The following is a 27,809-nucleotide window of genomic DNA, read 5'->3' as shown; positions in this document are numbered from 1 at the left end:
TCTTGAAAATGAGCGCGTTCGATTCGATATGAATGAGAATCTAATCTTTTTCCAATGAGATGGGGGGGAATGGAATGATAACGTGTAACGCTTCCGAAGACACCTCTGCGTATGATCGCAGCATCTTTGGCACCAAAATTGAGAAACAGATTTTTTATTAAACATATCACGTCCAGGCTAATCATTTCTATCTGCCAGCTCATAATGTAGTTCTTTTGGAATAGTGATTATTAGGGTAAGTTTTTGTTGCAGTCAAATCCGTCGAAAGTTGCATTTATTTTTCACAAAAGTTGCAGTAAAAAGTTGAATTTATTTTTCACAAAGTCGCACTAAAAAGTTGCATTTATGAACAAGTTCCTTGAAATTATTAGGGTGTGAGATACCCGAATCGATCCGTATCCAAGGCATTGTCGAGAAACTCAGTGTTGGCGACTTCAACAAAATCAATAGCCTGCATGTACGTTAAATCAGAAAGGACCTCAAAATTAAACAAAGGGTAAATAATCAAGCGATCCATTCTAATATAGTGCCAAATATTTCCAGTAAAGAGTTAGTTGCATGAAAAATCGAAAGAAAGTTGCAAATATTTGCATGAAAAATCGAAAAAAGTTGCAAAAATTTCAAGAAAAATCCAAAAAATTACAAATAGTTACATGAAAAAAATGGACAAAAGTTGCAAAAAGTTGGAATATTTGAATTCTCCAAACAGCTCAAAACACCATACTACATAACGTTTGAGTATTTAGGAAGCTGCCGGAAGCTGTAAAAAAAGTTGCAAAACTTGCAAAAACTTGCCCTAGTAATTATGTATATCATTGGAGTAAAAGGGATTCTGTAGTGAGTTTTCAAACCCTTTGTAACAGATTAGGAAAATATGCTGTCTATATCTATCTTCACGTTAAAATAGCAATATGTTTGTATCAGTAGGCTTACCTGGTGGGCACCACTATAATAAATAATTAAAGAATTGGTCACCGTAAATGCTATTTTATTCAAGTCCAAATTTTCGACGGCAATAACTCCGCTTCAACTGGTTGGAATAGAACCAAATTTGGTGAACATCGTTTCTGTAAACAACCCAACACTTTGATGGGGTGAACAGAAAATTCTCAAATTTTTTGGTATTTATTTTTAACTAATAAATAGAAACTTTCTTCTCCTGTAGCAATGCGGCTACTGGTTGGAATTGAACCAAATTTGGTGTGTAGGCTTAAATTGGTTATACCTAATCCAACTTTATGCGTCGCGATTAGCAGTTTTTAATCACACAATTAGCATTCTTCCGAATCAGCTAACTTTCATGATCTGCGCCTACAATGCGTCCTGATTAGCAGGTTTTAATCACATGATTAGCACTCTCCCGCCGGATCAGCTAACTTTATGATCTCCGCCCTGCATGGTCAAGACGTCTCTAATAAGCTTGCTTTTCAGTTCTGAATCCCATCAAAATGTTCGACACAAACTAAATGAATGGAGATCTTGTGTAAACGAATTCTTCATGATTGTAGATGATGATACACTCCACGATACAGCAATAGCTGCAGTCGGTCGGTTTTGAACAACATCTATCTGCCTAATAGTATCTATCGCAATCGCCAAATATTGAACAATTCCAGATACGGTGCACTTACAAATTTTATCGCGATTACAAAATAGACGTATAAATCGACACCATTATAAGAAAGAAACAATATCGGACGCAATTTCAAGTCAAAATGGAGCATTGTAAGGTACACTTAATGGTATAGATAGCCGTGATCCGTACTAAAAACAATTACAAATATCCACCAGCTCCAAAATATTGTCCCTCATTGAAAGATAGTTAAGACCTAGATTGATCATCTCTTGCATATTCAGACTTCAAAAACTTTTCTGTAAGCACCCTTAGGCAGAAAGCCGCGAGGACCATGATCTCAATAATACGGTGACGTCATCAATAGCGGGGGAGCTATAACATTTCACTATAAACTATTTACAAAATAATGAACAAACTAATTGTCGCGGGAAATCGCATAGCTGAAATTACACGTATTCCTCATTAGTTCTAGATTTTGGTGGCTTGTACGTGTACGCCGCACCACCATCATTGTCATCGGTTCTGGTGAAACAGCTGCAACATAGAACGACGGATCCGCAAATCAGCGCCAGTCCCTGTTAAGACAAAGTTCATTATGCGACCGTGGGCTATTATTTATTAGCTTATGAAAAACACATAACCATGTAATTTGGTCATACTTTCTTACCCCAGATATCCATCCCACGTAAAGAGCCGCACCGAAAGTATATTTCACGCCTTCATAAGTGATGTCGTAACGAAATTCGCGAATAATCTCTGACGCATACCACGAAACAGCCGCAAGAATACAAACGCCTATTTGCGAAAAGATGTAACAACCAATTAAGCAATCAGCATGTAACACAATATAATATATACACAGGCATGATTACTTTTGGCATATGACAAAATACCAAAAGTAGCTTATTCTTGGCATTTTACATGTTTCATTATTGGCAGTTTTGGCATTGTTATGAATTCATATTTGTATACCTGAATTAACAATGTCAAACGCTTTCGTTTGGCCTTTCATATCAAACGAAAGTAACAAAACATATCCACTGTGCGCCATGCCATCAAACAGCGAGAATAAAAACCGAATTGACAACGGTGTTGGCGAGCGAATTCACACAAAACATAACCGATCGACTATTAACTAGTTCTGCAATATCTAATCTGAATAGTCGATTCGATATGCGTGCAAAATTATCTATACTTTCATACAGATCATAAAACCACTTATGATAACAATTCAAAATGGTTGCTGACACGTTTGGATCACAGCTTTCACTGCCTAACCAATGATTAGAAATCAGGAGTGCCCCTAATATTCAAGATAATATGAAAAATATCCACACGACAAAGAAATATCGAGGAAGGGCGGAATGCTTTTATGTATGGTGCGCATTGATTGGGAGTTGCTTCTTGGTAACTGAGGCCTTTTGCACTGTGTATGTTCATTGACGAAACTATATCCCTATTGCCCAACGTGACACGGTCTATCAGTGATTGAACCTACCAGACATTCTTCAAGAGCAAGTTGAAAGTAAATGGAATTATTAGCCGTAAATCAAAATTTCATTAAGCTTTACTCAAGTTTTTGGCCTCGACCCTAAGATTTTCATTTGCCTTTCATGGACCCTGGACCCCTTGGAAGGTATTTCGCGGCGCTCCGAAGGGACCACGGACCTCAATTTATACATTTTGTGTTACACACTTGTTTTGTTGCTTCATACAAACTTCTTTCAATTGTAGCTGAAATTTTAATCGAAATCTTTCATAAAAATCTATATTTTCAAAAAGCCTTATTTTTTCGGCATTTCCAAAATTTTATTGGGCAGTTTTGACATCTGGTTCCCGAAATGCCAAAAATAATCATGCATGTGTATAGGTGACATTTGTACCTCCGAGTAAGCTTGCGCCACCTCCAAATATCGCCATCAAGCGTTGGGTTTTAGGGTGAATGCAATTTACGCAATCGAGTGCCAGGATATTACACGTAGCGCTGCAGAACAGCAGCAAAGCTGACATGATAGTTAGAGCACGCAAAGCCTGCAGATATCCTGAAAGAAATGATAATAATTACGCTTCTAAATAATGTGTTATTAAAATGCTGATTCATAAGGAACAACAATTATAACTATATATTTTAGGTGCATTAGAGACTACCAATTTATAGGAATCCTAATATGTTTAGGCTTATACTCAATTACGCTTCTTTACGGTAACTATTTGTTTGAGATAAGACCTACAAAAATTGTCGGTCGTCCTGAAATTAACAGGATGTACAATATGGAACTAATAAAATAAAGATTGGAACTATGCAAATGCTGTTATTATCACTTGTTAGCGGTTACCATATATTGCTGTTGACCACCGCGCGCTTTACTGAGAACTAGCTTTTTGAAAAATTCAGAGCATAACAAAGTTACTTCGGACATAGTTGTCTGAAGACACGTGACTGGCGGATACTACGGATTGTATATGAGCTAAGCATAAGATTATACGCCAGTCGGTTCATGTCAACGCTAAAATCGTTCGGAATAAATACCTGCTGAACACTATACGCCAACATTTCAATGGAATGCTTCATTTATGAATCAACCCGGGGGTCGATTACCTCATTTTATCTGATATTCGCCAATGCACTGATCGCTATAAAATTTATTTCAATTACCAGCTTCTAAAAAAGACCATGTGTAGATCTGGACGATGGTACTGTCCCCTTTTTTAGTAATCTGCTTACTAAATTAATACGTGGATCTAAGAAGAACTTGAAACTGGAAATTAGGTCGCGACCATAAAAAGGTTTGGAATCACTGATAATGAGATAAACACTGTACCGTTCACTATTGAATCCCATCAGACGAATAATCATCAGGATCGGTGGTTGATGGGCAACTAGCTAAATCATTTTTCAAGTTTGTAAACTGTGACGAGATTTCATTGATGCTCATTCGAATATTCGCTCTTATTCTTATTGTCCCCTGATCAGTATTCGATCCACATTTTGAATGTGTTAGCATATGCAATGTATATAAGCCTACTGCATCACAAACTATATGTTTTGCCATATATCGCACTTTAGACATGATGAAGGGTGAAGCCACGTACCTGGCACGTCGAACAGGGTCGTGCTGTAGTTATCACAAGTCAGTACTCCTGCAATTGGGATATTGCATCTCATCCATAAGCCCTCACTAAGATACAGATTTCGCAGGTTGTTTTGTGATGCTAATTGACTTGACCGCTTCCATTCGTAGCTGATCGAACAGAAGATTACTCCAATGAACGACAAGACAGAACTTGCACTTCCGACAATCGCAATAACTCCCATGTTCAGTTGCGCACAACTAGCTTATTTGCGAAGTATGGTATATATATATCAGACTATAATGTATCGTAACGAACCTCAGATATGAAATTCAATAAAATTGTTGTTATATCTGTCTGTTTTGTGCACAACAAAGTGTGCCCTCTTTATACGGTATTGACATGACAATGGTTGTTGTAAATTCTAAAGGATCTCGAATTTGAAATGGAAGCCATTGACAAGGGATATCGACGTGTCACCAGTTGGATATAATTAGTTGCTCTGAGTAGAATATTTGTATTGATTGTGGAAACCACGTATACAAAGTATATTATTCAGACTCGTCAATACACGTCACACAGTGACCTTCTACGAATTTTTTTAATGATGATTTATACTTGAGTTTTGAGCCTTATGAACACTTGTCTCTTTGGGCGTTCTTATACATTTACCGCGCGTGATCGAGAAGACTAAAGTAGCGAGTACACGCAGACTAGTCAACTAAAGAAAAGAGCATTTTAGTTTATGGAAAACGCCGATACTATATTGTGACATCATAGTGTGCCCGTTATTGAGTGGCGATGTCGATTTTTGAAGCTCGTCCGAAAATTAAAACAGTATCCGATAGTTTACTGCAGTGTTGCCAATTGGCGCATTTGGGAGCCAAATTTCCGAAATTTGGCTCTTTCAAAGGTCGGTTGGCAACGAAAACTTACGTTTGGCGCGTTGGCTCCAATTTGGCGCATTTTACCATAAAATTATTTAACGATTGAAACTGATGTAAAGTCGAATCGCTCTTCTGTAGTTCTCGTTCTAACCTTGAATATTAGGATTTGCAGGCCTCTGTAATCAATGAGCGGCTTATTGCCATCGCAGTACTTCCATCGTACTCCATATTTTAGATCACGGGTCACCAAGGCGGTGCCCGCGGGCCCCAGGTATCATCATCATCATTGTTTTATTAGCAATTTTATCAGTTCAATACACCACAAAAAATGCGATACAATGAAAAGAAAGGAAGATGTCGAAGCGACTAGGAGTTGTCTATGGAATCGGACACCCACCTTGGCCCAGGCGATGTAAAGAGGAGGCATGCACACTGAATGAAAGTAAAGAAGATAGTATAGAAAAAGGAAGCGACAAGAAATAGGACGGCATGTCATGGGAAGCGAGATCGATAGGTCAGTCGTGGTCCGGTAATTTTGAGGATGGACTGTATTTATTTAGTAGTAATTGCTTGTATTTCGACTCGAATGTGGACATGCTCGTCGACTGCAAGGACCAGATGAGTCGCCCGCGAGCCTGTTCTAAAGTAGTAACAGCTCTTTCCAGTGAGCTTTTATATAAAGCTTGATTTATTTAGCTGTTTTTGTGTAAATCACACTGACATGTCACTTAGTTACTCTCGCCATTCACCCGCTTCAATACCTGTATGGAATCGGTGTCCTGTGCTCACACCATGTTTCATTTTATTATTATTTTTTTATTAAATTACTTTAACTTCATCGCTGCTCACCTGCTATATTAGGCAAAACGTACTCAGATTCCAGTAGGGCTTCAATATTTTACTGTTTTTTTGGCTGTAACTCGTTTTGTATTCACAATAGAGACAAATAAAAACATGATGTTTTGGCCGCTCTTAAGCTATATATCACGACTCTACGATCAGTGGTTATCGAGATGTGCAATTTTACCCCCTCGTGCGCAGAAATTTGGGGGGTTGCCGGCTGGAAAATAGGGGCAATTCCCTAAAGTCAATTTTTATTGAAGTTTTCGGTCATTTGTCGGGATTTAAGAACCCCTTTTTTCGATTTGGAAAAAAGTTATTCTCCTAATGTAAAAATGCACATGCTATTGGCAACGTATCTGTGTTTTGGGTGTAATTTATAAGCATATTGGTTGGAATCGAAAATAGTTGCCACTTTGAAGGGCCATTTGGCACATTTTAGAGAGCAGTTTGGCTCTGTAGGACAGCCAGCAGTTGGCAACCCTGGTTTACTGTCGCTATGCAGATATCCAGCAGCTCCTGTACTACCCAGTATTTCTATAACAATGATCATGTTACCAGGTGCATATCATGTACAACTCCGCGTTACTGTTGGATGCGACGCCAATGGATTGTGTCTTCGAGTTCGACCCAGGTCGACACAAGAATTACTACCACAGTGTTGGAGGTTTAGATACCTAGGCTCCTCATCCCCACCAAATCCGTGTAAGTCGTGTCATACAAAAGCCTAGAACAAATGTGAGACGCGCTAGAAGTCGGCAAGCCCAGCAATATAATCAATAAGTTTTATCGGCCTCGCGTAGAATGACCAATTGACCATTAGCCGTAGATGTCGAAACGTCATTAACACTAAAACAACAACAAAAATGACAACAACAACAACACTGCTGTTCTGCTATTATACACCCAAGCAACGATTATGATGACTTTTGGTATCAAAACCGTCCCAAAGAAATGGTAGGCTAGCCTGATTCAAACAAAAATAAGTCGACTGCCATACTCAACTATCGCCGTGGACACTACAGGCGAGGATACGTGAAATCGATTGACTCTGTAATACCGCAATTCGTAGCTACCATTTTAGGGCATATACTCCTGCTTTTGAGTTCTAATCCCAATTCGTGGGTTCAAACATCACTTGTAGCGGCTGTCCCGCCATATGCAGAATGAATGGAAGTCATATTTCATCCCAGCTTTAGTTGATCACGCAAAAAAAGAGAGTGAATGCGTTGGTAGCGGTTTTTTTATGAGAATTGTATTTATTCTGCGATCCCACTCCTAAAACATCGTGAAATTTTTACAGTGTCACGCATGGTAGAGTCTATAGTCACAACCAGTATTTTATGTTGTTTGAGTCAAAATTATTCGGACAGTTTCTCAAGAGCAGCCTAAAACAATGTTTCCTTCGACTCTTGCCAACCCACAGAAATCCTTGGCGCTTTACCGCCAAGAAAATTGGGTGATTTAAATTAAATAGAAACTCAAATCTACATTTATGGGGCAATCATGAGATTAAAAAAGCTGTCCATTGTGCCCATGCGATGCGTAGGCCTAAGGTAGCTGATGGGGGTATTATAAGTCAGGAGTGGCCAACCTTTTGGCTATTCGCGGCCGCATTTCGATTACTTATGTAGCCTATATACGGCCGTATTCCTGGGCATAGCCGTAATGAACTAACTTGACGCCAAATATCCATGATCATGTCCATTTGCAGTGAACTCCGGACTAATACACCTCTCAATATCGGCTTACTATACGCACCGAAATAGCGAGTGGTCGCTGGTCTGTTATTAATAGATACTGCATAGATACTACTCATGAGACAAATTTTCAGATTCAGGAATAACTTTCGTCATCAATATTAGTAGTTCCACTAACGAGTAACTGTGAGTAATTTTGCGAAGAAATTCTAGTAACTTGACTTTACAGCTAAATTTATGTAATATTACATATCAAAATGTAAAATTACAAGCTGCGCGCAGTTATTAGCTGCGACCAGTAATTCGTTGTAAAATTTACAGCGATTTCTTTGTAAATCTATCAGATTTTTACAGTATAGTTAGTTACATCCTGTGTCCTCTTGGGTCTCTTTATCCATGTTAATGTCGCTAATTGAAGGTGGTGAGTTAAGGTAGTGGTACGCTCCACAGCTGTCACACCAATGGATTCTTCAGTGATTGGACATTTCTATCACTATGGCATATGAATCATTATATACAAGTTGTTATTGATCTGATACAATAGTCGATGATCTAACGCTGATTTAAATTCACTTTGGTCATGACATGATCAATAGCCTAGTTATCAGGGGTATGCTCGAAACCCGGATTAGGCTGTGCTGCTTCTATATGCTCTGATATCCGATCAATCTTCAATAATCCACCTATAATTGAGCACGTCAAATGTCCCCTATACCTGCAAAATTATAACGCGACAGCTTTTACGGTGTCATGATGGATTTGTACGCTTGCATGGTGTCTATAACTAATTATTTTGACAAACTATGTCCAGTACAACAAAAATTTTATTCAAATATTTAAAAATGTGATTTATATCATGCCAGGCGTAAATTCGCAATTGTAAATCACATTTTCATGATGTGTATGGAGTGTCAGTCTGCAAGGTCCCGTAAAATATAGGGCCTGCTTGTAAATACATTGAATAGGCCTATACTCGTATTTTTGATGCTGCGGCCCGCGGCACCATCAAAAACCCGGAAATTGGCCCGCGAGTGCATCTGAGTTTGAGACCGCTGCTTTAAACCCACCAACTCCAGTCCCGACTCCTAATATTTTATTCACGGGACTCTAACTCTGACTCCAACATTCTTGTAAATCTACTCAGAAAATTACACTCTGTATACATTTTTAGTTGCTGATATTACCAAGTGAATCGCAATCTTAATTTTAAGAAATGTGCTCTCGTGTTTGTGGTGGTCGGCCTACGTTACAAACTTGATAACTTCTGTAACTGTAACGACACTTTTTAGTAACACTTGGAAAGATTTGGTTCGATTTTAAAATAGTCGAGTCGGAGTCAGAGCATGTTAACAAACTCCGACCCCGACTTCAATGGTTGTCACAAAATTTCTCTGTGACTCCGACTCGATTGATAGAAAATGTAACAAAACTTCGACTTATGACTCCAGACAATTTTGGAGTAGCAACTCTCGCTTCCTACTGATGACTCTTGTATGCATGCAATTGCGACTCCAACTATTATACTCAAAACTCCGACTCTTTGCTTACAAATTGGGATTCGGGAATATTTTGCTGCTACTCTCACTCCGGACTCAGAAATTAAGACTCCGACCAACAAGGTTGGATTTTCAAGCTACGTTGTTACCTTCGTTGCTGGGACAAGGGTGAATGTGCCCTTACAATATTTTGATCTGACAATTTTCAAATATCCTTAGGCCTACTAATAACTGCCTATATGCTACTCTCGTGCTGCGTTCATCATGACGTATGCCTCGAATGCTGGTCTGACAATGAAAATATTTCAGCCTTCCACCGCACAGAGCCCGGTCGCTATCACAACGTAGGTTATGGCAGCTTCACAGAGTTCCTATTTATGACTGAGAAGAATGGGCATAGGCCTGCTGCATAGGCTAATATTACTCGTAATGTTATGTTTATTTTTAAACATGCAATTAGATTTATAAATGAATCCAGTTTCAGCAGCAGAATCCATTCCATATATTTATATAGCATTTGTTCAGGGAAATTGAAATAACTTGAACACAATCTTGAAGAAAATAATAGACTATGTATCTCAAAAGAACATTGTAGAAACCTGCGAGTAATAAAACATAAAGGCGAACATTAGATCGAGAAATGTGTAAGGTAACAGCCTATATCCTCTTTCACATTGCTGAAAATGTTGGATGAATCTCAATCAAAGGGCAATGAAATCTTATAGGTCGCAATATCACCGTCAGCTGATGAAGAGACTGGTGTTTTATATAGGTTTCAAATATTTCCCGCTATAGCCGACCTGTGCGTTACTAAAAATGCACTCTGGAAAATTCTGTGTTTTGCTGTAACGATCAATATTTCACAACTATAGGATGCCGTCACAGATTTCGATTCTATAAAACGCGATGGGAGAATACGCAACTCATTTCTGGTCTATGGACGTAGGTATGAGTAGATATTAACCCAGCAGTGATTAGCCGTAAACCATTATGCATTACCCATTGGCATTGCACAATCATATATATACACTTTTAGGGCTATGTTGAGGGTAGTCCGTCTCTTTAGAATTTCTTGAACATATCACGAGTAGAACTCCAGAGATCATCGCTATACCCTGTTGATATCATTATCACAAATGAGTAATTTTATTGTTAATGACATTATCACGAAAACTCACCGAAGACACCCATCCGACGTACAACGCAGGCCCGAAGGTATAAACAATATCTGAATGATGCTGGTTTGAGAAGTCATTCACAATCTCGGAAGCATACATAGAAACGGGAACTACGCAGAGTATTCCTGGAAAATTCCAAATGTCGCATTTTCGTATGAAGAAAAAGGGTACGAATTAACCGACCTGCTAATATCATGCATACTCCAGCGACGATGCCAAGGATTCGTTTCTTCTGAAAGGTAGTACATGGCAAACTGTAGAATGCTATGACCACTCCGACAAATGCAAATATTTCGGATAAAACCACCATTGCACGCATTGCATGTAGTCTTCCTGTGAGATTATAAAGATGTATAGTTTTTCTATAATTTCTAGAATTCACTGTACCTATTTGTATGGCTGGGCAAACTGTAGTACCAGAGTGATTCTAATCATAAATCGGGGCTTCGAGACGTGTCGAGTATTTCAGTATCACTCATTATTACGTCATAGGATTAGGCTATGTATTGAAAGTTACCTTATATGCACCTTTTATACGACCACAAAAAAAAAGAATTCTCGTTGATAGTAATGGAAAGGGTCGGATAATTTCAGTACTTGAAAAATTCGTCTCTCACTATACTCGAATTGAATCCTTACAAGTAATAATTAATCGATTCTGGTTCAAGTACTCCAACCATTGCGCAGATTCCTGCCAATAAAGAGTTCCTGCTCTGAAATATCTAATAAAATAATGTTTAAAATGGAATATATATATAAGTTTATGAGAATGTAAGAAAGAAAACAGGCTCGTTATATTTTCCTTTATGAAGCGGTGGTATATTCATCCCCGAAAAAAAGGTTATCCTAAAGTGAACAGCCTTCTCAGATTTTCTCTAAAGTCAGAGGTATGCATGGACAGGAATAGCAGCATAGTTGTCAGAAGGATATTGCGTCGGGTCTGGCTGAGGCAAATATCATTGATATACGGAAGTGGTGAGCAACAACGTGCTTCTACTTTTTCGCAGTGCTCAAATAGGTTCTGCCACTCACATCACTTAAAACTCAAGTGTTTAAGTCTTTAGACCATATCCACTTTTACTTAACAGTTTTTAGGCAAAGTTACAGGTTGTTACACCTTCGATTTAGTAAAGTACAAGGTATATAGTTTGGGGATGTATTCGTATCACGTAGCCTACACTACATACATACAGTAAATCTGGTGTTCAAGACTCCATCGCTCTGTAAGACTATAGAGGATGTAGTACAGTCTCTATAGTAAGACTATGTAGTTTACAGTGATATACATGCATCTTTCCCGTTACCATACCTGAAAGTCCCAGTATTGAAGTTCCAAAGTAGTCGCACTGTGCAAGACCGGGAGTAGGGTACACACACCTCATCCATATTCCCTCAGTAAGATGGAGAAATTGCATATGACTTGGAGAATTTACGTTGCTCGATTGTTTCCATTCATGATGAATAGTTGTAACCATGATTCCAATGGCTGCTATCAGTGCTAAGCCACTGCCTACATAATGACCGGCGTCGGCCATATTTCCTGATTGGTAATATGTGGCTGTGCTTTCTGCAGATACTAATATTTCAGAATATAGTTTACTATACTCAAAGCTTGTATGACAACGTTTTATACTGCGTAATAGAGAATGATATTCTGGAGAATAAGGCCGCAGATGAGGAGGCTTGCGTCTGTCGTAAAGTACACATACATGGTATTCATTTTTATATTGCCATTGTCCCTCTATTGATCTATCGTTCTCATCAACCAAGGAGGCTTTATTGAGTCAAGGAGAAATCCCCGAGAGGGTCGAATTTTGTGTGCTTGCACAAATATGGTAAACGACGTGAAACCACGATTCAGAAATGTTGAAGGATGGGACAATAGGCCGAGGTTGATTAATTATATTAGCTATATTTTGTCATCGACATTGTCGCAAAACAATGTCACTGTTCAATTATGACGCCACCGTAACGCCAAAGCATTAAAAACTGGTAAATTCCAGCGCCCGATTAGTCATAGCCCTGCGTGTGTGATACGCTGCATCGGCGCCACTCCTAGTATTTTTCGGTCGTCTTACTGTTCTAGTGTCGGCAGTTACGGAAAATAATGAAGAATATCGGTCTGGTGTAAATGATCAATGACCATATAGTAGTCGAGGAACACCATGAATACCACAAAGCAAACAAACAAACTTAACAGGGTGAGCTGTGAATCCGTACTTATGAGCGAAAGTCTCGGAAAAATGAAGAGCGAATTTGCTCTGATGCTCTGTCGTTTCTCGCTGAATTCGCTCTGCAGATTCGGGCAAGATTTTCATTTGCCGATAGGACAGCAGCTGCATATACTTCCATATTGAGTGTATTGACGCCGTTAACAGCCTTGTCAACACAAAGAAAAGTAAAATCAATCATTCCTCCAGCTAAAATTTCCCTCTTTGATATTATTTGATGAACTTGATGATTTGTCGGAAGAATGGGCTCCTTTGGCAAATTCGCAAAATGAGCTGCAGGTTATCAGTCAATGCCCTCCAACAGAATTTTAGCAAAAATTGAAATCTTTGCACAATGGATTCGTTGAATCAAAATTCTCTTTACTGGGGAAGCTCATGTCGAATCTCTTGGCATTGCCACATTCCACTGCATGCATGCAAATGAAGTATGCTGCATATATGGACACCTACCCATTGTTTGGTTAAATATGTACATTGTACAGTAGTGAGCAGGATTCCACACAAAATATAATTATGTTTGATGTGTACAATCGAATTATTATTTTTGTGATGCCGTACAATTCAAAAGCGACAATATTAGATTTTTTCTTAGACTCTGTTGAATTCGTTTCATTCATTTTCGTTGAATAATCATGAAGTATATCATACATATGTATCGAATTTATGTGTGGAACACTTCTCTTATCCATGGATTTGTACCTTGGTCATCATGATTACTTGGCAATGGCCATATTTCTCCATGCAATTTACTAATCTAGTGTTTTTTCGCTCATCTAGTGTTTTTTCACGACATATTCTTGTGTTTTTCCATGAACCTAGAGTGGCAACACTGATACGCTGTTACAGTCTATTGACCAACATCATATACGCCAGGTGTGGGAAACATGTGTGGTATCGCGGGCCCGCAAGAGTATATAGGCCTAAAGCATAAGTTCTGGCGGGTCAAATATGATTTATTAAAAAAAAAACATAACGCACGTATAGACACAAGTTGTATTACGTCACTACTGGATAATGACATAATTCAGTGAAAGTAATTTTCCTCTGTGACACGTATGGTGTTTGCTTTAGTGAAAGATGTTGCTACCAGCAATTCAATTTCACCGTTGTCACCAGTTATAATTTGGAGCTAAATCTTCTTTTTGATATTCCTTTAAAAACAGCTGCAGAATGCTTCCAAAAAGCTACAGCAATTTAGGACCAGGGTGTGATAATCAACAGTATTGACATTGCGTTGATAAATGTCAGCCAGCGGTCTGATATATCTTTGAAAGTGCCATCAGACTGAAGCTGACTTATTTCAAGTTGAAACCTGCCCTGAACACCGGCAGGAGCCGCGCTGGAAGGGTCGAGTGTCATGATATCTAGCTGCATAATGCTTTTCACAATAATTTCAAATAACAATGTGTTGAGATCAATCAATTTGTACAGCTATAACCGGAATTCGGGATCTATGAATTTGGTAGCCTTTAACTAGCCTACGTGTAGATTTTCTAGTTGGTTGTCATAAAGTGGACATATGTGGACATACGAATGGTGATGGGCAATTGAAAACTATCAGACATCCCATGTCCATCTCCAAATCCAGCTTCAAAATAATCGCATATTCATGTCCGATCAAAATGCTATAGTTAGAAATTCAGCAGAATTGTGACGCGGTCCGAAGTTTCCCAGCTCTGTCATAGAGGAGCGGACATAGACCAATTGTTCCGGTATACTTACTTTTCTCAGGTTATCAGCATTCATGTTTCAACCAAAGCATCTTAAATAATTGTTAAGATCATGAACGATCGTACTTTAACTGCGTATGTTGTTCAAATTAGTGTTCGGGACAATTTATCTTCCGAAGTGATGAAATGCCCAGTTTTGGTCGCACCTTTGCTTCACAGAAACTGAAGCGTCAATTAAAGCACTCTATTATAATTAGAACCAAAAACGACCATATTTCCTGCATGAGTAATTCGTTGACTGTCGCATACAGAATTAGTAAAGATATTACGAGTTCGTTTCCAAGAATATATTGCATTGAGCATACTAGTAACCGGTATTATTTTCACGACACCATATTTGCTCTGACCGCACAAAAGATGGGTTAATTCCATCAGTATACGCTCCTTACGAACCGTGAATAATAAACCTAAGCTGTGTAACCATAAAGACTTTTCTATGTGAGTAGGCGGATCGGGTCACAAATATCACACCACGCCAAACCCGAATTTCGTGATGACACGTGTTACGAAAACTGACCTCTCCCAAAAATAGATAACGTTTCAAAGGAATCATACCACAGCAATTTATAATCTCGATATCTGTAATTGCGAGTAACACATTGCATTGAGATTCTGGTGGCGAACTAGGGTCTGTGAAATATCATAATTCAGATTGACCACGAAAATATTTATTTGTTCTTTTGATGGCCATGAAGATGTAGTCCAGTTTGCAGTAGGCCTATGTTGATTTATACTTACTTATTTAGTCATACGTCATGCGTCATACCCCATACCAGTCTACATACAGTTACATCACAGACTTGTTTTTCAGATTGCTCTCTCCAAAAAACTATAATAGATATTATCACATTCATCGACCGCTGGCACATTTTTCAAATTCAAACACGGTCATCACGCACTATCATGTGACATGGTATGTCCGTATAGTGTAGGCCTGCACCATACCAGGCATATCTAATTATAGATATCCCTGGCCAACGCATGTGCATTACGCAGTGCAGTAACAGCAAATCACAGAAGACATCAATGATACGACATGCACCATTTATTGGAAGCTCTTGCTTAGAGATCTTGCCTTGGTCACCGATATCCTGCCTTCCTGCCTTAATTCCAGCAGCACAATGTTCGGTCCTGTTAATTTCGCCCGTGGTCGGTAACAGTACGAGTACCGATGCACTTCTTCAATTTGTGCATATTGTCATTTGAAATTCCGTACAAGACAAGATTATATGTTACATTGATTAAAAGAAATAAATATATGCGGTTTACCTCTAGCGTACCATATTGATGACTTGAGACTAATTCTAATCTAAACCAACGATGCGAATCGTGTAACAGTCATTTGTTATTTTTGAGTGTTGATATTCAATTCTGAACTTTGAACGTTATTTCACATGACTTCTCGTCTTACACGGCGTTCACTCGTATTGAACGCGGTGGGATAGGCCAACACGCTACAAGCATGAGACTGTTTCTGTAGAATAATCAACAACAATAGCAACAACAGCAACCAATGAAACGCCACACGCATGTTTGTGTGGTATTCGTACCAACCGATGCGATAGATATATCTTTCGACAAATTTCCATGTGTAAATGAAATTTATTATAAAAGAAAGGAAAGTACATTGAAAGCGTCATCGAATAAGATTTGCCTAGAGTTATAGTTACGTTCGGCGGAAAAAAATAGTGTGTTGGGTTTACTTCTATACACTGGCCTATACGGTATTTACAATACAAAGGGTTATCATTGAGGATTTTGTGATCAGGAGCGTTTGTAATTTCCAATGTGTATTGATATGCATGTCGTCCATCGTCGTCAACAATAGTCCTCTAATCGATTGACTCCGGGGATGAACGATTCACTGCAAATTTGTAAACCTTTTGGCGCTGGCTTATATCAATCTCTTAAACATATTCCGAGGTGCTCCGTGGCCCTGCTTTTGCGGCTTTCGGGGGATTGTAGCTGTAGCGGTAATCTTCTTCATATTCTTCGGTGCAAGTGCAACAAGCCATTAACCCGCCAGCGACAAGGGCGAGACCCTAAATTGCAAATATTTGTATTTTATGTATGCACATTGCACACAAAAGCTTATGTTATTGCGGAAGATGGTACACAGCAAGACATGGCGGATATTTCTTGTTCGGAAAATCCTGTCTCATCGAATATCACACAATGTGCCGAATGTGGCATGATAGCCCTATAGCGTATATTTTACCCAAAAAATTGTGCGCCTTGGAGTCGACTTTTATCAAAATACACCAACCCATACTCTGTCAACTGAAAGGAGTTCGTGTACCACCTGAAAATAGTACATTGAACGCTCTCTCGTTTTAAATTTCATGCTGTTGCCTTATATTTTGAGATACGATTGTTGATATACTAATGTTCTTTCCAATTCTCCACTAGTTGCTGACGATTACCCCTGACGACGAATGTCAGCCAAAAATATTCGGATTCATTTCAATATGAATATAGCCTACTATTCAATTGTATACCCAAAACTGTATACAGCACTCATGAAATTGGGATCGAGTACTGATAACTACGACTTGGCATCATTAAAAGTGCAGTTTGAGGCTGAACTTGGCTCTCTGACGCATTTCTCAAATATGAAAAATTGTTCGCACTTGCTGGAATGTCTGGAGTGCAAGCGATCGTACGATAAAATTGCCAGATAGAGATTGTAGAACCAAGTGGAAAATATTTTATAACTTGGAGTAACTTGGAAAATTGAAAGTATAAAGAGAAAATAAAAGTGCAATAAGAATAAAAAAGACAAACGACGTGTAAATCCCCACAGTATAGCGGAAAAGGTCTAAACAGTCGAACAGGAGCGTCGTAACGTTCCCAGCTGTAAATGAGCCAACTTCCAGAGACTATAGCTGGACAGTGGACAGGCAGCGAAAGGATGATAAGAAAAATAAAATCAAAATTTTGTGAAATTACCTACAACGATTGCAGATCAGTACCAAAGAATTCAATGCTATTGCATGAACAAAAGGAGAAATATTTCGAATTGTAAGACATGCCAGAGTAGAGCACGTTGTTCACGCCGTGTGTCACAACCAACTCACGCTTGCAGCCCATCCCACGAACAGGGCTACTCCAAATTGATATGCGAATGATGCCTGAGTGGCAGTTTCCTGGTGGAATTGCGCAACCACTTCAGCGGCGTACCACGATATCGAAGCTAATGTCAAAGCACCTGTACAATTGAAATGCAAATGATAACGTTTGTTCATACCGATGATATCCATCCAACATAGAGGGCAGCTCCAAATTCATATTGGAATGATGCTTGGTTAGCAGCATCTTCCCAGAACTCTCGTATAACTTCTGCTGCGTACCATGACACCGACGCCAAAGTTAAAATACCTGGATAAGACTTATTGTTAGTTATACGCAGAGTCATTGAATAAACGAATATCATATAATGCACAGACAAAATACATTAATGAATATATTTTTCTCTCATTGTCGAGATATTATATTTGAAAGAAAGATAGAAGAATAAGAGCAGATGCCTTGATTTCACGCGGTTCGATATATATTTTATATAGCAGGGTTCTTAGCCGGTTTTCCATGGAACACTGGAGGTGTATTGTGTATCGTGGCGGATTTTTATTGTTATGACTCCTCGACAATGTGGGGTTCCAAAGAGGCTTGCACATCAACATAAGTGTTCATCAAGTTGCTAAAGATTAAGAACCCCTGGTATACAGCTGCTATATAGTTCATGCTTAACTATCGGTTGGCCGAGAGCTGCTATGGGTCAAATAGCCATTCCCGTACCCGTTGTTGGGTCGTCGTAGATCCATCGGATTTGAATACATTTTGTTCATGTAAAGAGAATTACGAGTTGGATCGATGTTCACATATATATAAAAAGTATCAGGTAAAATTTGGCTACTCGTAAAATATTTTTTGATAGGCCGCATACTTCTGCATACTCAACATTCAATCAGAATGCCTGCAGTATACGATGTGCGGTAACAGTTCACCATCCATGTATACTGCTCCACAGTTCAGATTTTCAAGAATTGAAGTTAATTATATTCATATCAATCGAGAATATTTTCGGCTGACACTCGTCAGCGGTAATCGTCCCCAGCAACCTGCAACAGTTACCCCTGACGGGTTTCAGTCGTAAATATCCGGGTAAATTTCAATATGAACATGTCACAATTTCATTCTAACCACAAACCGGTCTACATTACGACATGCCTCTGTTGGGACAAAATACAATTTATCGAATATATCCCAACACTAGGCTTACCATATTTTGGAAATCTAAAAAGAGGACACTTTTTCAGAAATTTGCAACTTGCAAAACCGGAGTAGAATTCTCAAAAACCGGTGAAAATTTTTCCCACTTTGTGATCGGTTGACTAAAAAAAAAGGTCATCTTTTCCGCTCAGCGCTCAAAATACCGTTTTACTCTCCACATTGCTAGGTGGATGACTAAAAAAAAGGTCATCTTTTCGCTCAGAGCTAAAATCACCGTTTTTCACTCCGAAATACCCGCCGGAGCTTCACTTCTGTGCTAATTTGCGGCATATCACTCGCAATTTGCTATAAATTTGACCAAAATTCTCAAAAAAGAGGACAAAATCTCAAAAAAGAGGACAAAAGGGCGTCCTCCGAGGACACTTTCAAAAAAGTCAAAAAAGAGGACAAATCCTCTTAAAAGAGGACGTATGGTAAGCCTACCCAACACGGAAACCAAAGTCATTCACTTAGTACTTACGGTACCTGCTGATATCATAAGTACACCACCCGCCCTTGCCGCATATATCTTTTCTCTTCCGCTAATAGCATGGATACAGTCTTGTCCTAAAGCCCCAGCAACCAAACCGGCGACGGAAAATATACCAGCAATCACCATGAAAGCTCGTTGAGCTTGTAAGGCAGCTGTTACAATGACAATTGGGGTCAAATAAGTTTCAGGGCACTCATTTGACGGGCGTGTCGCGACGTGTTGCTTTCGGGCTGCGGTAGCCAACGAGTAAAGACAGTCAGAAAAGAAGGAAGGTAGAGAGTATAGGAAAGAATATTTTCCCTGTCTGATGGCTGCATGGGCCTACCTGCCACCGCCAGCATCACACCGCTTACTCTTCTGATCCATCTTCTTTGGTTAGCTTCTATGTTCGCGTTGCAATCCAAAGAAGCACCCATCATCGCGAACGATACCCCGCCCAGGATACACGAGATAATCATCATAGCTCTAAGAGCGGTGAGATATGCTGCATTCGAGAAATATTATTGTTTGTAACATCGATTTGAAATTCCCTGCCTTTGCGCGACTTGTATAGCTCATTGGATATAAATATATGAATAGCGACTCTTTCAATAGCTATTCATGTTAGGTCAGGGGCGGCCCACTCGTGGCCCGTGAGGTAATTCTCGAAAGTAGTTATATTATCAAAAGATTAATTGACCAGGCAATTTATTGTGAACTTGCAAGGTCAACCAAAATTTGATTAGACGTACTGCGACATTTGGGATGTTGACGACCAAAATATCAGTACCGACGCATTGGCGTTGCGGAGGGTTACCACATTTTTCGAAAATCTTGGTATAAAAGACCATAAAGTAGCATATTTCGTGGCGGAGTTGGTTGCTTTGAAATTTTTCTTAGCACTTCTCACGATTTATTGTCACTCGATTTGGTGTTTGCTTTTAACAGTGGTACCTCCTCCTGAAAATTTTTCGCGCATGGCGAGGCTAGTACTTCAATGCAAACTGAGTTTTCATGACATAATTTTGAGACGTATTAAGATAATTCTTGTTTTCAGAGTTATGCCCAATTTGTTCGCTCAAATGACTAAGAATGGCCATCAACATTCAAGTGGCCCGTGCAATGGTTCGTGACCTTTTGGCCGAAAAAGTTGTTCACACCTGTGTTAGATTTTTCATTGCGAAGCAAGTGCTCCTGCTGATTTGTGAAAGTGTACACATCAAAATATTTTTGTTTTCCTCGATTGATTATTGTTCAGCTGATCACGCATAGCAATATTGAAATCGTTTTACTGGGGTAGACATACTATTGATTGTCCTCAACGGCTATTGATATTGACGAATTTTGCAGGATTGAATTCAGGCCTCCAGAGCTATTTCCGTGTATTAGATGCTTCATTGAGCCGATTCAGCATAAATGAGGCCGCCGGAATTATTTGTGTTAGGGCTGGGCAAATTCAAGTACTTTCGTGATTCGATTCTAAATCACGTATTATGCTTCGAGTCGAGTCGAGTATTCGAGTATCACTCATTGTGACGTCGCATCAGAATGCACTAAGTCAAAGTTCAAATATGTACCTTTTATGCCCCTACAAAGAACATAATGCCTGTTATCCGTTACTAAAGATACTTCGGTAATTTTTCGACTACACCGATTTCATAGCACTTATTGACAATGTTGTGGGATGATCATGACTTCGGAAATGTGTTATTTCCAGTAACGTTCGTAGCTTTATACTATGTCTCGGATGGTGCGACACGGACAGCCAAGGTTTCGAGGCTTCCTCAGTGGACAATAGTATCAAAAGTTTAGTTCACGTTAGCAAATTACCTTTCAGTTGCGATGAGCATATAATTTGAGTACTCGAAAAAAATCGTATTTTACTACTCGACTCGAATCATTAAAATTATTACTCGATTCAGATTCGAGTACTCGGATCATTGTGCCCAGCCCCAGTAATTTCATGCTTCATTAAAACAATGCATTTTAAATCGACAATGGACTATGGACGTATGATACAATGTCCAATATTGGCAACTAAACCTAAATTAGAGTTTTCAAAATATTTCCTTGAAGAGGATCATGGAAGTATTTTAGTTTTAATAATGATGATAAAAAATTAAATATCCAGAAATTTGAAAAAAAGACATAGCATAAGTTTTGTTTCGGTTGAGATAATTATTTGAATACAGGCTCTGACAATGACGTAATTTTATCGATAGCTATTCCTAACAGGCGGTGGTAATATTTAATATATTAAAATTCCCAGGAATGTAGTAAACGTGATAGGCCAAACTTCAAAAGATGATACGTCTACGCCGTGTTACAACATTACTATCGTGACACATTGTTTCATTGGGGTCATATTTTGTTTCCCAACTACACTAATTTATGGTACAAATGTCTGATACATTTATTGAGTGAACCATTACCAAGATCGTACGTCTATCAATATTTGGATGGAATAATGAGAAAAGGGTCATTCGAAGTAGTATTGCCTAAATATGGCGAAATTGAATATGTGATTCATGTTACAGTGTGAGGAAATTCTCGTGATTCTATCCGCTTACTATATCCGTTCATAATACGCAGTTCAATGAGACGCGTTGAAATTGCTACTCTTCAAATATAACAGCCAGTTTCTTTGTCACCCACCATCCATCTTTTCATCCTCCACAAGGCGAGTGAAATTTTACGAATTTCCCATGTTTACGTGGATATTTCGTGGGTGGATGGTATTTGCCAAGCGGTCGCAATCGTTAATGGTTAACCACGCGATAATATGGGAATGAGCTTCAGACAGATAACCAGCGGATTCGAAGTCTAGATGACCTATATGTCTGGATTAACAAATACCTGAGTCATAATGCACGGTATAATACTACAGATCAAGCCATGCCGCTTTCGTGTTATTATATCGTTATGGTATAGTCACATATTATAAACTAATCCAGATAGGTTCATTTTGAAATTACACACTTGGTAACCGTGCCTTTTATGTGTATAGTATTTCGCTCATCCAACGTATGAGCAACAAGCGCTGAGTTCGTTAGTTTATCATCTCAAAAGTCACTCACCAGGCAGTGCGATGATCGCAGTCTCGTAAGTATCGCATTGAATTTGTCCCACAACGCCAGAGGTACAACGCACCCACAGACCAGCGCACTGATATATGTTATTCAAGTTCAGCTGGGAATCTTGAAAACTGTTTCTCTTCCACTCGTTATGAGCCGTCGTGAATATAATGCCGCCAAGAGCGAAAAGACATAATCCAAATGCTGCAGTGTGGGATACTCCCATTTTTTGCTTTCGTCGAATTTCGTGGCGCAGAGAGACTTAGATTGAAATACTCGGATCAACGACAAAAACAGACTCTTTGATGAGGATCTTACGTTCATAAATATATAGGTGGATATTTCATTGTTCGACAGGGGTTTCTTTTCTGAATGATAATGGATCTTGGTTTGAGCAAATTTGATCAGTGTAATTGATGTGAAAAGTGGAGGGGTGCACCGCACTGCGTACGAACCCAGATACGGATTTTAAAGAAATAACAATTTTATCCTTTCCATTGTCGTTACGGAGGTTCTTCACAATTCCCGAACTCCCACATGAAAGAAATATTTTTCTCTTTAACGAAGACATTTCAGCTTACGAAACTGTTGGTACAGTTAATCGACTGTGTCAGTGGTACAAAGCAGACAAATCAGAAAATATTTTGATATTTTCGTTGTCGCGAGCCACTCCGCCTTTACAAAACATGCAGTTAAAGTTTGTGGTTGCTTGCTTGGTGATCGTTGGTGATGAATCCGTACATCCGTGATACGGTACAATGATTTTGAACAGCTTCTTTGAGGTACAGAACTTCAATATACAATTGAATAGTATATTCATATTAAAATGAACCCGAATATTTTCGGCTGACACTCGTCAGGGGTAATCGTCAGCAACTAGTAGAGAATTCGAAAGAACAGCGTATATCAACAATCGTAACACAAAATATGACGTCACCAGCACGAAATGTCGAATACGAGAGCGTTCAATGTACTATTTTTAGATGATACACGAACTCTTTTTGTTGACACAGCCTTGGCTGGTGTATTTTGATAAAAGTCGCCTTGTAGTCGCTGTTCTTTCGAATTCTCTACTAGTTGCTGACGATTACCCCTGACGAGTGTCAGCCGAAAATATTCGGGTTCATTTTAATATGAATATACTATTCAATTACAATGATTTTGCAATGCACCTCTCGTAAAAGAAAACGTACTGCAAGACTTCCATGTATTGCGTAACCAGAATGACTTTGATTACAATGTTTTGTAATAACCCCTAAGAAGTGTGGTATCGTTACCTCTTAATATTTGATTCCACAAACCGAGAATGACCGGCAAACAAATTCTTGAAAAGCATACACTTGCCTCAGGACATCGTATATGAATACATCACCTGTATCTTTCAGTCAAATATGATGGAATATGTATTCGCTAATGATAGTAGCAGGAGGCAATGCAGCGGAGGATGGGCACAGCGATCAATGTGTATATTTCGAAACTATGACGTCATACTAATTAGGTTGTGATGTTGATCCTCGAATTATGACATTGTAATATAATGATTGTAAGATCTATAATTGTACTATTGATATTGTCGTTAGGAATCATTCCGCGACGATATTCCTGATGTAATTTAGAACTGCTGGAGTTCGGATACATATATGCTGCTTAGTGCTTATGCGTGGTGTATATCGCGTAACCCACTGGGACTGAGACGTATACGATACATCAACCAAAAATATCAATTTGAAGTTGGAATCACTGTAATTCACTATAATCACTATCACTACAATTCCACTCTTCGGACCTGAAAGTTATCTTCTCTGTGATGTCACAATATGCGAATATGTTTGAATCTGAATCGTTTTGCGTTATTTTCACTTTAGCACCTCACGAAGGAGCGGAGCTCCGAAAGCTCGTGTGATAAATAAAATTATTACGTTGCAAGTGGACGCTAAATAAGGTGTGGAAGCAACCAACATCTTAATATTTTCTATATCGTCTGCTATCGGTTCAAAGAATTATACAATTCCAGTGAAAGATTATCAACAACCTGTCATGAGTCGACTTCATTTTTTCGTTTGTGGCGCTAGTAGGGTAAGGGTTATGATCCATATATCATGTGCATATTTCTGCTGATAATAATAATAATTTGTTTACGTGTGACTGTGGCATTATAGTAGATATCCATGTCAGATACTGCTAGCCTGAACAGAAATCAACGGCTGAACTTAAGTCAGAAGCTATCCGCATCTGTCATTCCAGATTTTTCTGTTCAACATACCTTTTGAAATATGTTACGTCATCGAGCGTCTCGTAAAATGTACATGGTACAGTAACTCACGATATCGTTCTTGTTGACGATGAGCTGAGCAAACAGTCGTTATGTCTCGGCAATGGAACCAAAATGGAGTTCAAATAGATCAAAGATAAGAAAAGATAGTGAGGAAGGGAGACATGGATTTCAGAAGAATAGCATACGACTAAGAAATAACGCATCACAAAGCGACACACCCGTCCCAGAACTAATTCTATGTTTCAGTTTCCTAAGAAAGAACGCTCCTTGGTAAATTGATCGTGTAACATTATTTCGAAATACATTAAACCAAAGTCATTTGACCTGCGTGCATTTATGAATATGGATACGATTCATAAAACGCATTGTACATATTGTATCATGATCCAAAACAGTTGCACACATTGGTCGACTTCATTAAGTGAAATACTACGCTTTAGCCATGGTTGGTGTAGGTTAGATCCGTTACATGCTAATAGCTAGTATTTCAATAGCTTGTTGACATACCTGGCAATCCGAGATACGATTCGTCGTAGTTGTCGCACTGGAATACTCCCGGAATGTAGCTCATACATCTTACCCATAATCCTGCGTAAGATTGGATTCCGCGGTTAACTTGTTGCGAAGAAACTTGGGAATTGATTTGCCAGTATCTCGATCCCAGGCAATACAGAATTCCGGCTGTGGCCAGGAAACCGATGCCGAATCCCAAACTTCCAAATTGGGCCATGATAAAAATCTCTTTACTCCGAAACCGATCACTGATTAAAATACGCCAATGTAGTGCGTAAAGTCACTATTTTCTCTAAAATTAAAAGAAGAAAAACATACATAAAACCACAATTGACCAATTAATATTGTTTTATTAAAATTCCATGACTTATGGTGTAGCAGACCCAGTATCCATTTCTACACAGCAACACAGGGTTTCGTTTCACTCCAAAGTTACAAATATGGTAGTCTCAATCACCTAACAGTAGCCTATATAAATCCTCACAAATCAAAAACACACTCATTCGTGAAACCTGAAATTTAGCTCGTTATACGGAATTATATGTTGTGTACCTTAATCACATATGGATATATATTTATTGTATTGTATTGTACAAACCAGCTATAAAACATAATTGAGATAATTCTGTTTCTGTGGACGTAGCGAGCTCTTTTTACAGACCTCAACTTATTATAGATAATGGGTCAATGTTCCTGATGTTATTCCAGAAGTTAATCAGAACTTGTTGAATCTGATGTTACTCTGAAAGTTGATCTGAACTTCCAAATGCCTTCTAAACGCAAGCCGAAATCGCCTCATCAATAGCCTAGCCACGCTTCAACTGGAAAATCTGGACATCAGCAGGATTAAACTATATCTAGTTCGACAAAGGTGATGCTGCATCTTCCTCCCTAAGTGGAAGTCTGAAAGCTTCATTAACGAAGGGAATCATTTTATACTAAATGAGAGCAAATAAGACCTTGTTTCCGATAGGTTCATTAGCGGCTGGTTACATATTAACGACATCCTTCTGTGAGTCATTAAAGGAGCGTATAAGGAATGGGTCGATAAACATCGTCCCAATCAAGCAAAATGTTCGTCTTTGCCGGCATTATAACAACATGTTTTGGTCACACGAAAAATTCTCGTCGATGCGATATTGGACACATTGACTAAATTACAAATGCGTTTGCACTCTTTACATAAACATTAGTTCCATGGGCAAAAGAAAATATCGTCGAGTTATCTCTTGGGTCGAGGCCTCTCTTGGAGTTTGTCCAACGAATCAATTGTGAGGAACCCGTAAAACGACAAATGCGAATTACTCTTTTATTTAATCTGCTGCATAATCTCATTTTGTATTGTTCAACGCGCAATATAGTTGCAATTGCAACTTTTGCACTCGCGTGCATCCCAAACCATGTTTGAATTGAGTTTGTATTCTACGTTAACGTCGTTCACATTCAGAGTCTGCCAAAACGCTGTATAGAATATGCGTGGACCGTGTTTCGTGTCATGTGAGTTGACGACTGATGAATTGAATTGAAGAATCGTATGCACGGATTATAACTGCGTCGTTTTCAGAACTTCAGATAGATTCTCCTTGCGTTGTTTATGGGCATTGGCCATATGCAATTGCATACGAATATCTGATATTGGCCCGGGTCACTGAATTCTGGAAGTATCTTGCTCCGTAGAAGTTTCTCTGTCCGACTCGGAAGGACTATATGAATGTTGACTTATGTCACACGTCACATAATTTTGTTTTGCGGCTAATACGTAGGTATAGGTCACGGTGACGTGCCCGCGCATAATGTTTAACGAGCCCCAGCTATGTTTCATTTCAGACAGTTTCACATCAAGTCTTTACTTGCCGCTTACGCACCATATAAAACGTGTTCCCGTTCCCGTTAATCAAAACAGAAAACGGTGAAACTGTTGGCCCAAGCCCGACCCAACTTATGATGAAAGCACCGTAGTGAATGTAAGTAGTAGGCCTAATTAGTACTAATCCAAAAGCAGACGCTATACAGTAGACGGAGCAGTTCTATTAGTAATACCAGACTTCGTTATCGAGTTATCAAATTTTCGCAGGCCTCGTGCATGGCATTATTACTCAAGAACTTGTGATTATTTCTGTACTTCTCATTATTATAAACCTATTCATCTATTCAACTATCCATCCCAGGGTTATGTACAATTCTATTTCTCTAGTTTTATATTTCCCTGATCATGACTTATAAAAATTGACAATAAACCTAGCAGCGAAGTACGAGGCTTGTTGCCTGCGAAGGCGGCTGTTTGATTAATAGCAAGGCTGCGAAATCGCTCGAAGTCTTAATCGTCACACACTGTCACAGTCAGAAGCTGTGCCAACTTCAATATGAAGAAGTTGGAAATATAGAGTCGGATTGCTGACGTAATTTAAGAAGAGTGGACCGTCGGAGTCGCATTACCTTAATTTCCCCTCTGTAACCTTTAGTACGGGGGTGTCAAACTCAACTTTCGTCGTGGGC

At 39.0% G+C, this 27,809-nt stretch overlaps 4 protein-coding genes and 1 long non-coding RNA gene across 9 annotated transcripts in view; 1 reads left to right on the top strand and 4 right to left on the bottom strand.

Annotated features, from left to right (window-relative positions):
* The window catches only part of LOC145450777 (uncharacterized), a 188,587-nt gene extending 181,728 nt beyond the window's left edge, over positions 1-6,859 (top strand). Inside the window, exon 3 of the long non-coding RNA XR_013918583.1 lies at positions 5,834-6,859. This is a non-coding gene — a long non-coding RNA (uncharacterized LOC145450777). The remainder of the gene's footprint in view (positions 1-5,833) is intronic.
* LOC145451148 (dynein beta chain, ciliary-like) overlaps positions 1-27,809 on the bottom strand; it is a 346,083-nt gene that overhangs the window by 295,907 nt on the left and 22,367 nt on the right. The window lies entirely within an intron of this gene.
* LOC145450774 (claudin-19-like) overlaps positions 1,621-27,809 on the bottom strand; it is a 28,779-nt gene continuing 2,590 nt past the window's right edge. The window contains exons 2-5 of one of the 2 annotated variants that reach the window (XM_080329284.1): positions 4,670-4,966; positions 3,460-3,618; positions 2,244-2,371; positions 1,621-2,151 (exon numbers count right to left, since the gene is read on the bottom strand). In XM_080329284.1, coding sequence (XP_080185410.1) covers positions 2,023-2,151; positions 2,244-2,371; positions 3,460-3,618; positions 4,670-4,892 — 639 coding nt within the window. In that variant the 5' untranslated portion in view covers positions 4,893-4,966 and the 3' untranslated portion in view covers positions 1,621-2,022. Of the gene's footprint in view, positions 2,152-2,243; positions 2,372-3,459; positions 3,619-4,669; positions 5,002-27,809 lie in introns of those variants that run through there. The other variant, XM_080329283.1, reaches the window with a different exon arrangement.
* LOC145450776 (claudin-7-like) lies at positions 10,050-12,431 on the bottom strand. The gene is made up of 4 exons (XM_080329286.1): positions 12,059-12,431; positions 10,933-11,082; positions 10,750-10,874; positions 10,050-10,686 (listed from the first exon to the last, which is right to left on the bottom strand). Exons 1-4 carry the CDS (start codon positions 12,282-12,284, stop codon positions 10,588-10,590), a joined length of 600 nt encoding a protein of 199 aa, XP_080185412.1. The 5' UTR covers positions 12,285-12,431; the 3' UTR covers positions 10,050-10,587.
* On the bottom strand, positions 16,293-25,828 carry LOC145450772 (claudin-7-like). Of its 4 annotated transcripts, XM_080329280.1 has the most exons (5): positions 23,698-25,266; positions 22,529-23,300; positions 19,798-19,956; positions 17,958-18,088; positions 16,293-16,752 (listed from the first exon to the last, which is right to left on the bottom strand). In XM_080329280.1, exons 2-5 carry the CDS (start codon positions 22,749-22,751, stop codon positions 16,618-16,620), a joined length of 648 nt encoding a protein of 215 aa, XP_080185406.1. In that variant the 5' UTR covers positions 22,752-23,300; positions 23,698-25,266; the 3' UTR covers positions 16,293-16,617. The 4 variants fall into 4 exon arrangements, with proteins under 4 accessions (XP_080185406.1, XP_080185408.1, XP_080185407.1 ...); XM_080329282.1 differs by lacking the exons at positions 17,958-18,088; positions 19,798-19,956; positions 22,529-23,300; positions 23,698-25,266 and adding exons at positions 17,788-17,918; positions 19,466-19,624; positions 25,308-25,828; XM_080329281.1 differs by lacking the exons at positions 19,798-19,956; positions 22,529-23,300; positions 23,698-25,266 and adding exons at positions 19,466-19,624; positions 25,308-25,801.

This window comes from Botryllus schlosseri, chromosome 11 (genome assembly GCF_051294905.1).
Source record: "Botryllus schlosseri isolate E-star chromosome 11, Bs_hap1, whole genome shotgun sequence".
Lineage (NCBI taxonomy): Eukaryota > Metazoa > Chordata > Ascidiacea > Stolidobranchia > Styelidae > Botryllus > Botryllus schlosseri.
The sequence above is the reverse complement of the archived record's forward strand: the minus strand, read 5'-3'. Positions and strand labels throughout refer to the sequence as shown.

Excerpts from the sequence above, each read along its gene's own strand:
- LOC145450772 (XM_080329282.1), bottom strand. The coding sequence starts at position 25,530 with ATGGCCCAATTTGGAAGTTTGGGATTCGGCATCGGTTTCCTGGCCACA. Across the intron at positions 19,625-25,307 it reads ATCGTATCTCGGATTGCCAG|CTGCCTTACAAGCTCAACGA; the intron begins GTATGTCAACAA and ends TCATTGTAACAG. Across the intron at positions 16,753-17,787 it reads TCGTGGGATGGGCTGCAAGC|GGTCTCGCCCTTGTCGCTGG; the intron begins GTGAGTTGGTTG and ends TTTGCAATTTAG.
- LOC145450776 (XM_080329286.1), bottom strand. The coding sequence starts at position 12,284 with ATGGCCGACGCCGGTCATTATGTAGGCAGTGGCTTAGCACTGATAGCA. Across the intron at positions 11,083-12,058 it reads TTCAATACTGGGACTTTCAG|GAAGACTACATGCAATGCGT; the intron begins GTATGGTAACGG and ends ATAATCTCACAG. Across the intron at positions 10,687-10,749 it reads ACGTCGGATGGGTGTCTTCG|GGTATAGCGATGATCTCTGG; the intron begins GTGAGTTTTCGT and ends TGATATCAACAG.